At 39.1% G+C, this 10,273-nt stretch overlaps 1 protein-coding gene across 1 annotated transcript; it reads left to right on the forward strand.

Annotated features, from left to right (window-relative positions):
• Nucleotides 1-928: 928 nt before the first annotated feature.
• LOC102236183 (multiple inositol polyphosphate phosphatase 1-like) lies at nt 929-8,963 on the forward strand. Its single transcript, XM_005810462.2, has 7 exons — nt 929-1,496; nt 1,730-1,921; nt 3,955-4,155; nt 4,582-4,679; nt 5,945-6,075; nt 6,153-6,286; nt 7,361-8,963. Exons 1-7 carry the CDS (start codon nt 1,094-1,096, stop codon nt 7,612-7,614), a joined length of 1,413 nt encoding a protein of 470 aa, XP_005810519.1. The 5' UTR covers nt 929-1,093; the 3' UTR covers nt 7,615-8,963.
• Nucleotides 8,964-10,273: the final 1,310 nt, after the last annotated feature.

Genomic DNA, 10,273 nt, shown 5'->3' on the forward strand with positions numbered 1-10,273 from the left:
CTCTATCTGGCTTCATATCGTGCGGCAGGGCCTCCTTTTAATGTGCATGTGAGGAGGGAGAGCCTCTGTTGATACATTTAAAAACCTCAAGGCCTGCTTTTTCAAGGTTCAGACCCTTGATCAAAACAGTTTTGGAAAAACTGTCAACAAGTTCATGTAGTTTAGACTCTCCTTTTTGGGTTTCAGACTTGGATCATCTCCTTGCACTTGCTGTTTTGTTGCTTGTGATTCAATCAATCAATTTTTCAACATTTTTAAACAATTAGCAAAAAGGGCTTTACGGGGGCAACAATTACAATTCCTATTGGGAAAAGGGAAGGGAAATCAGTTAAGAGTAAACAAACAGAAATATGGCAAAAAGGTGGAATGGAAATAATAAAAGAAAGAGTTTATATAAGAAGAGTATTATATAAAATACAGAAGTCAGTATTAATTTAAAAATTACTGAGTAACAGAAGGGAAGAAATAATAATAATAATAATAATAATAATAATAATAATAATAATAATAATAATAATAATAATAATAATAATAATAATAATGAGATTAAGAGTAGGTCACACCTATCTATGACATTATATGTCTAACAGGGAGGGGAAAAAATCATAAATGTGAAGGGTGTGGCTAAAAAGAAAATCTAGAACATGCTTTGAGGAATTGTAAAACATATGAGGCTGAAAGGGAGAAATTTATTATATTGGTTGGAAGGACAGAACAGGAATGGAGAATACTGGGAAATGAAGGAAACATAGCGGATATTTACAGATTAAGGAAGGCATTATTTATTTATCTTCAGAATACAAAATAAGAAAATAGAATTTAATAAATGTAAAGTAGTGTTGCTACACACTCATGTACAGTAGGTGGAGGTACGTACCTCAAAGTTGCTTGCGATCCACCATAATAGAAAAGAAGAAGAAGAAGGAGGAGAACAAACTAAGGACGTATTCCTATCTATGGCTACGGTTCCGTCGCTGACTTCCTGGTTTGATTCGGTTGATCCGTCTAAAGAATGGGTCCTTAAAAGGCATCTAGAAGGTCTTGTTGCCAGATCTGGGAACATAAACACGACAAACAAAGATTATCAGCTGATATGTTCCATCTCGGAACACACAGATTCCTGTGGCTGGCGGCTCTCAGCCTGATTCCGACCCGTGTATTCTGCTCTTCCGCGGAAATACCGGATGTCCCTAGTATTGCCACTTACTTCGGAACTAAAACCCGCTATGAGGAGGTGAAACCGAACCTACTCCGAGACCCTTTAACCGTGAACATCTCGGTCCTCAGACCCCCGCCAGGTGAGTTTTGCACCCCATTCCACGTGACCGCCGTCATTAGACATGGCAGCCGATTTCCTACCGTCAAGAACATCCGCAGAATACACAGACTAAGCGAGCTACTCCAGAATGAAGCTTCCAGAACCTCAGAGAGCCCCACTGGCTGGCTGGATGAGCTTCGGAACCGTTGGGAACCCTGGTACACCGAGGACATGGACGGTAAGTATTCTAGACTGGAATTTTTGCTGGCAACTTTTGGAGGGAATTTCTTTTCAGGAATTTGTTTTCCACGTAAAATTCTGAAGCTGAATTTAAGGTAATAAAAGAAGGGGGGAACGTATTTACATTGCACAGGATTAAAAAATCAGGCCTATTTAAAAAAAAATAATAATAATTTGCATCTAGTATTTTTAAATAGTCCAGAAAAATGTATCCTCTTATGCCTTAATCAGGTCGGCTGGTGAGGAAGGGCAGGGAAGACCTCCAGTTCCTGGCCCAGCGGCTGGCCACGTTGTTACCATCTCTGCTGTCGGAAGAAAACGTGAGGAAGAGGAGAATCCACTTTGTAACCAGCTCTAAGCATCGCTGTGTGAGCAGCGTGGAGGCATTCCAGGAGGGTCTGCAGCAGCACTGGGGTTGCCATGGTGACAGTCACCACTGCCGCTGCTGCCACCACTGAAAGATATTCTGGTGTTCTGACTATCTGTGCTACCTCGTCAGGTCAGCGCTACGATAGAAAATCTTTTAGCACCGTGACCGACAGACAGCTACCTTTCGAAAACCGCTGTCGTCATGTTTACATACCAAAGACCATATCAGTCAGTGTCAATGTTAATCGGAAATCATTATTTAAGTCCTCCTTAGCAGTGATACGTAGCATAAAAATATGTGAATGACGAAAACTTTTCTAAAACCACCCGAACCCGTTTAAAATACCTGCTTGTGTAAATGCACTAATATCCTTCTTGAGAATAGCGTGCCTGTTTTAATATGTAAAGCTAGTACATTTAGATGCACTAAAACCTCATATTAGAATCCTACCTTCATAAAATACACATGGTACCACATGTTGATCTACCAAAACTCCATCCAAATATCCTACCTGGTAAATACGTAAATAGCACATTTTGCTGCAGCAGATTCCTTCATTTGAATATCGTAATAAAATACAGAAGTAGCACATGTTGACGCACTAAAACTCTTTCATCAAAAAATTCTACCTCTTCTACAAAGTAGAGAGGTAGAGAAACAGTAGCTCATATTGGTGCATTAAGACCCTGCATCAGAATATCCTACCTTTTAAAAAATATATTTTTTTAAAAATACAAAGCTAGTCAGTGTCATACCGCTGTAATATATTTCTAATCGTAAGTGTTTGTAAGAATGAAACAGTATCAGACAAGGTAAGTTTTTATCAAACAGACATCTACAAATACAGATCCCCGCAAACTTTTTTTGCACATTAATACATTGTATGACAGTCTTTATCAAATGAAACGCAGCCAAAATGTGTCCACCAAACTGTGCAGGTCACTGTGCACCTAAAATGATAGCCTATGCTTAATTGTCAGATTTAAACACCTATTGAGACAGATTTAACAAACACAAGAAAGACAAGAGCGTTAGATTCTTTTGTCCTCGCGAGGAGAACAGCCAGAGATGTTTTCAGTCACACATCTCTTCCGTTCTGAAAACATATGTGTCCGTTCTCCCTTTTTATTACTGTTAGGATCCCTGTTACAGAGAGCGTCTCAAAGGGGCGGGGAAAACACTTCAATCACATGATTGCAACGCAAATGCTAGTCACTAACAAAACACTTGGTATCTACACACTAGATTATTCTGTTCCAGACACAGGATAACACAGAGCAAGTTGTACGTCTTCACAGCGATGGTTTTCTAGCTATCTAGCAGGTCAAGGATGCAGAGGTTTCTGCTGAGCGATAACCTGTTGAAAACAGTTTCTCTGCTCTTCCTCAGAGAGGCCTTCTGAGAAAGGAATCAAAGTAATTCAACAATACAGAAACTTTCTTTATGCTAAGATGAAATAAATAAAAGCATATAAGACAAGAACATTATAAAGGCACATGAAACAACAAATATTTGATAATAATATATACAATTTACCTAACATTAATATACACTAATATTACACCATAGACATAAACAGCTTCAATATCACTACCAGCATGCTCTTCTCGGCACAGTTTAAAAAAACAATTAAAGCCTCTATATTTTAAATAGGCACAAAATGTCCCACAAAACCAATGTATTTTGTCCTGTTTCACATGGTTGAGGACAAGCAATGACTTTCTTGCTTACAGTATACAGTATAGTAACGACATTGCGGACGGCAAATAAAGCCATTTGCAAATACAAGCTGCCTGTCATGTAAACTTAAAACATGAAGTAATACAGCAGCTAAATGAAAGCCAGGTATAAAATAAATAAATTAAAGCTTACCTTAATCTTTGACTAAATAAAACAGATGAAACGAAACTTCCACAGGTAGGATGTATTGATAAGAAATCTGCTGAGTAAGCAGTATGTGACGTAGCATCACTTGTGTGCATGCGCATTACCACAAGGTAGGACGGGTTGATGAGTAGCACAGATGGTCAGAACACCTGACAAGCCTTTTATCTAAAATTTTGACCTCTGACCTCTGCTCCTACAGACAGTGCTCAAGGATACAACCATGAGGTGGATGATAAACTAATGCGCTTCTTTGAGCGTTGCCGTGGTTATGTGGAAGGCGTGGAGAACAACCACACTGCACTGCTGGAAGTTGAGAAGTTCAAACATGGCGAGGAAATGCAGGCAGTGAGGAAGAGGTTGGCTGAGAAACTCGGCCTTTCTCTTCACCTACTCACCCCAGGTAGGAGCCTGGAGGCATTCCCTCAGGTTAGAGATGGAATATAGGGGCGTGCTGTGGTGGCGCAGCGGGTTAGCACGCCCCACGTTTGGAGGCCTTAGACCTCGACGCGGACGTCGCGGGTTCGACTCCCGGTCCCGACGACCTTTACCGCATGTCTTCCCCCCTCTCCTCACCCTCCTTCCTGTCTGCCTACTGTCGAAAAAATATGAGCCACTAGCGCCGCAAAAACTCTTCGGAGAAAAAAAAAAAGAGAGATGGAATATAGTACTTGGAAGTTGAAGAATATTACAGCATTTCTTTTTTTTTCTTTTTTACCAACTTTGCAGATCTTTTTCTCATTCTGTATGTTTAGTCACTCTATCAGATTGTAATGTTAGAAAGGAAATGTTCCCTTTGACCTTTTCTTCCCCTTTCGGCCTCTTCTAGACTTGGTGGAAGCAGCGTTCTTCATCTGTTCCTACGAACTGTCCATCAAATCCATCCACTCGCCTTGGTGCTTCCTGTTTGATGAGAGTGATGCAAAGGTATAAGAGCAATATTTTCTGAAAGATATTTGCAAAATTGATATAAAACCCAAAAAAAAGCAAAGAAATGTATTATTTCTTAATAAGCTCACAGTGAACCTCAATTTACTTTGGTTTAAAATGCTGAATTATCAAAAATAAAGTTTGAATCAATACAAACTTTTATCAATTTATCAAAATTGATTGATTTTGATAAATCAATCAATTTATCAAAAATAAAGTTTGAATCAATACAGGTGTGGGTGAAGAAAGTGGAGGGTCTGCCTTCAGTAATGTCTGTCTAGGTAGCAAAAACCAACCACAGCAAAATGTTATGGACATTTTCTTCTTTAAAAGAAACACAGTGAATCAATCATTTTGACAGAGAATGCACATCTTGTCTTATAAGATGTCACAAAATTTTCACACCTTAAACTTCCAAGGCCAAATTTAAAGTTTTCCCTACTATAAAAACAAAATGGTTGATAGGGGAGGGAATATTGAAAAGTTTGGTCCAGGCATTTAGAATCTTTGAATTGGAACACAGTTTGGTCCAAAGGGTTATCCTCTGAGGCAGAAACACAGATTTCTTCTGATTCATTTTGCATTTTAAATTAGTGTCAGGTTTAAGCACCTTGAACATCAAAATACAAGACACAGGAAAAGACAAGAGAGAATTAGATTCTTTTTACTCGCGAGGAGAACGGACAGAGATGTGCTTCCAGTTACAATCTCTTACCTCTCTGAAAACACATTCCGCCGCACCTCTCTTTTTATTGAAAAAAGACATCCCTATTACATTCATCTCTAAAAGGTAAAAAGGAGGAAACAAAAACATATGCAGCTGCAACGTGATTCACAGTTTTATAAGATAAACTAGAACATTTACTATGAACCGTATAACTGTAGAAGGATAATCAACACCATTACACTATAAATTATCTTATTATAGACATGAAGAATAAGATGTCCTTCTGCTGATGTCCTTCTGATTAGAACAAGCTGGCGTCGGCTGTCTCTGCATCCCTCAGCAAAACATTCATGTTGACTGCTCCCTGCAGTGAGGCCTCCTTAAACACACTCAAAAATATAGTTAAAGCAATTCAGAATATGCAATGTATGAAGCAAATGCCTGATAAATACGTATATACCATTTCTCCAACAATCAGGAAAAATGTTGATTCTGAGGTTTATCATCTGGGATCTTGAGCAAAGATCAGAGACCAGAATAGATTAAATTGATCAATGATTTTTGATGTCGTTTCCTCCTTGTCATTTTTCTGCAGGTGTTGGAGTACAGTTTTGATCTGAAGCAGTTCTGGAAGCGCTCTCATGGTCACTTAATCAGCAGTCTGTCCAGCTGTCCACTCTTCCATCACATCTTCAGGACCCTAGATAAAGCTGGTCGTCCTCGCAGGTGGGGTGTTCCCTAAGCTCTAGGAAGCCTCTTATTGATTCCCTATTGTTTATTGACTGAATCCTGGTTGATTCCAGATCCACCGAGGCAGGTCCAGAACCGGCCTCTGTCTTGGTGGGACATGCTGAGACGCTCATCCCCCTCATCTCCCTACTTGGACTGTACAAAGACCAGACTCTGCCCACTGCTAGCAACTACCACTCACAGCATGGTATGAAGTCTGACATTTATCAAATTTAAAATATGTATGTATTTCTTTCTACATGCCAGGAAAGGTTCCTGTTTTTGGAAAAAAGGTCTCACTTTTTCCAAAAAGGAAAGATACATTTTTACAAGGAAATTTTCTTTAAATGATTAAAGACTATAGTGCTGGAAGCATCTTTTAATTCTATGTTATGTAAAAATAAGTAAAAAAACAAAAGTTTAGTAAAATTTGAAGGCATCTAGAAGTGTTGGGGAAACTTTGTGTTAAAAAGATATTTAAAAAAAAAAAAAAAAAGTAGGAAAACCTGACTCCTTTCTGGGCATATTCAAAATTTCACCCACATTACTAAATAAAAGAAAGCATTTATTTATTTATTTTTAAAAAATTATATTTTATAAGAAATAGAGTTTACACTCCAATACTGGAATGGTTGGCGGAATTATTAAAAAGGTAGTATGTATTTTCCAGGCACACAGTGCTATTTTATAGCACAATCAATCAACTATGATTGTGCTATAAAATTGGTTTTATGCTGTATATCAAACATAACGTAAAAGAAATTGAAATTCATAATTTGAAGTGTCATCACAACAATGCTTCTCATTATGACTGTAGCAACCATTGTTTGGAACGTAGTACTGGGAATTAGCATGTATGTTAAGCTCACCAGCAGCAGGTGCTTGCTAACTGCTGCTTCTCTGGTAGAGCTGTGTGAGGGAGGTGAGGATGGAGGTGTATTGTGAGGTGGAAGCTCAGCTGGAGACTACAACTCTAAGAGGAGCTTTGTGGAAATACTCAGCCCCCTGTGGGAGCAAACACATCAACACCTCTGAATGACTGCCACAGGAAATTCAAGGAGTTCTCAAACATGCATGAAAGAATCAAGGCGACACTATTGCCATGTTTTTGATGAAGGAATAATAACATAATATAAAGCTCATAAAAATCTTTATTCAGCTCTCTTTACTCTTGATATCACTTTGTAAAATCTACTGTAACCAAATGCCTTCAGAAGTCACTTGCTGTTTTCAAATGAACATGTCCTGTTGGTCAGAACAATAACTGCACATCTCTCTGTAGGAAGAAGTTTCCGGACCAGTCACATCGTTCCATACGCTGCCAACCTGCTCTTCGTTCTCTATGACTGTCAGCGTGGCCCCCGACTACAGCTGCTCATCAATGAGACTCCACTACACTTTCCAAACTTTCAGACTGAGGAGGCACCACTCTACAGGGATGTTCGTGCAGCATACCGCTACCTGCTAGATGGCTGTGACTTCAACAGAGAGTGTGAGAGGAAACCCGAAGGCCGGGGACCCAACACTGAGCTTTGACAGCTTGAACCCTTACAAAATCTTATTCTGTCTTAATCCACCTGGTGACAAAGCCTCAAACTCACTCAGGCATCATCCAATCAGATACTGTAGCTGCAAAACTGCTCTTCGAGGTCTGAACTTTCTTGATTAAGTGTTGCAAAAACTGACTGGAGTGATTTATTCCCTCTTAGTGGAGGTGTGACACTACATTGAAATGTTTTCTGTTCATAAACTGTTGTCTATTATTAAAGGGCATCCAGATATCTACCAGCCCTTTTCAATAGCAAACTGTTTCTGTACCATTTCCAGCCTCTGCATACAAAAATATTAATGGAATCAACTGGAAAAATCTCTGTGTTCCACTCAACTAGCTGAAATTTATTGAAATTGTTTTTAGATGAATACAAAGAATATTGCAGCAAGGCCTTACTCTAATTTTTGAACTGACTCTTTAATCTGGGATTCGGTCTGAAGCTTTAAGTTAATTTCTTGCTGACTCGGGTTTTATTTAAGGCAGCTGTATGAAACTTTTATTTAAAATGTTTTCTACATATTTGTTAAAACTGTTGCTATGCCTTGACAACATAACATGAGCATAATATGTAAAGATGGATCTCTTTTCATAGATGGCAGCTACTGTTGCAGTCTGCTGCTAGTCGGGAGCCAAGAGAAAAGGCTGTCAATCATACCCTTTATGTGCTGCTAAATGTGCTAATGGCAGAGAAATAATTTGCTGTTACAGGAAACCCTTCATCGGTGGCCATTCCAATTAACCTGAACTTTTCTGGCAGGCTATGTTGTGATAAGCCAACATAGCTTTATACATAAATATTTTTATACATATATACATAAACTAATATGTATATTAGTTTATTAGTTTACTAATATATATGTGTATATATATATATATATATATATACATATATATATATATATATATAAACTAAGTTCCAGTTTATGTAGCTTATCACATAAACTGGAGCTTATCCGGAGGAAGTGGCGATGGAGTATGAACAGCATTTACATAAGTTGATGGATAGCGTTAAGACCCTCCTCTTGGCTCTGATTGGCCGCTACTAGTTAGCACTGGGAGAAGGCAAAGGAGCACAATTTTTTTTTCCACAGCTTATCTCCCTCATACCATACTGTTGCAACATAGTGACAGTTTCAACTAATATTTTTAATAAAATTTACATACTGTAGCTTTAACAGTTTTGAAATTGTGACTGCACAAATTCCTGTTCTGGGTTTAGAAAATATCTTGTGGGTGAAAGAATTGGTGTATGTGTCAAATAAGTTTTCAGGGTGCTTTTAGTTCCAAATGTTTCTGAATTAAAGCTTTAATAAAGCAAGATTTTCAGTTTAAATATTTGTGCTTATTTACTGAAGCAGAGTCATGTGAGACCATTTCCCCTTTTCCCAGGCTCTACTGTGGCAGTCCCGCTTTACTCCACAGTAATCACATTTCCACAGATCTGGCCACAGGTCTGGAGCAAGGAGAGACCTCCATGGAGGGGTGGGGGGTATTGAACCCCACCTCCAGGCGTTAGAAATAAAGCAATTTACAAATATGGTTACGGTCATGTAGGGTTCTGTCGTACTCCAAACCATAACAGAACACCTGCATAGAGCTGAGTGCTGTGAGAAAGTTCCGACTTGAAGAGATTGTTCAAAAGAAAATTTTGCAGCACGCATTCTGAATTACTCGGCTGTGCACACATGAATATTTAGATACTATAAAGAATAATCCATCTCACGTCCAGGTAACGTACGTGATCCAATGCGGTCAAGGTGAAGGGCCTTAACAGAGAACCATATTCCGAAAATAGCGTTCCTGCAGCTCCGCTCCACTTGTCAAGGAAACACGTCGCCGGAACTCTTAAATCCATCCGCCGTCTGCGTCTGGGTCAGCCTGGTTTGTTCCCACGAAGTGTGGCGGACATCCACTACACTGCCACATCAAGAAAAGAACACTGTCCCTACTGTGTAACACAGAGGAGGCTCTGTTATGATCTGGGGCTGCTTTGCTGCATCTGACACAGGGTGTTTTGAATCTGTGCATCTCAACACTAACATGGGATTCTAGAGAGAAATGTGCTGCCCAGTGTCAGAAAGGTTGGTCTCAGTCGCAGGTCGTGGGTTTTACAACTGGATATTGACCCCAAACACACAGCTAAAAACACCTAAGAATGGCTAAGAGGAAAACATTGGATTATTCTGAAGTGGCCTTCTATGAGCCCTGACCTAAATGCTAATGAGCATCTTTGGAAGGAGCTGAAAGACGCTGTCTGGAAAAGGCTTCAAACCTGAGACAACTGGAGTAGTTTGCTCATGAGGAGTGGGCCAGAATACCTGCAGAGAGGTGCAGAAGTCTCATGGACAGTTGCAGGAATCGTTTGATTGCAGAGATTGCCTCAAAAGGTTGTGCAACAAAATATTAAGTTAAGGGTACCATCATTTTTTGTTTCATGAGGGTTTTTTTTTTTTAAATAATTATGAAGCATGTTTAAAAAGATGTCTGACTTTCATTTTCATTTTTTATTCATTACCTTTGTCAGATTCAAGTTATTTCTGTGACAATTGTGAGTTTTTCTTTCATTAACCGAGGGGTACCAACAATTTTGTCCAGGTGTGTAAGTACTTTCAACCATGAGCTGTCAGAGCAGGTATGAAATAT

This window comes from Xiphophorus maculatus, chromosome 10 (assembly GCF_002775205.1).
Source record: "Xiphophorus maculatus strain JP 163 A chromosome 10, X_maculatus-5.0-male, whole genome shotgun sequence".
NCBI classification, from domain to species: domain Eukaryota; kingdom Metazoa; phylum Chordata; class Actinopteri; order Cyprinodontiformes; family Poeciliidae; genus Xiphophorus; species Xiphophorus maculatus.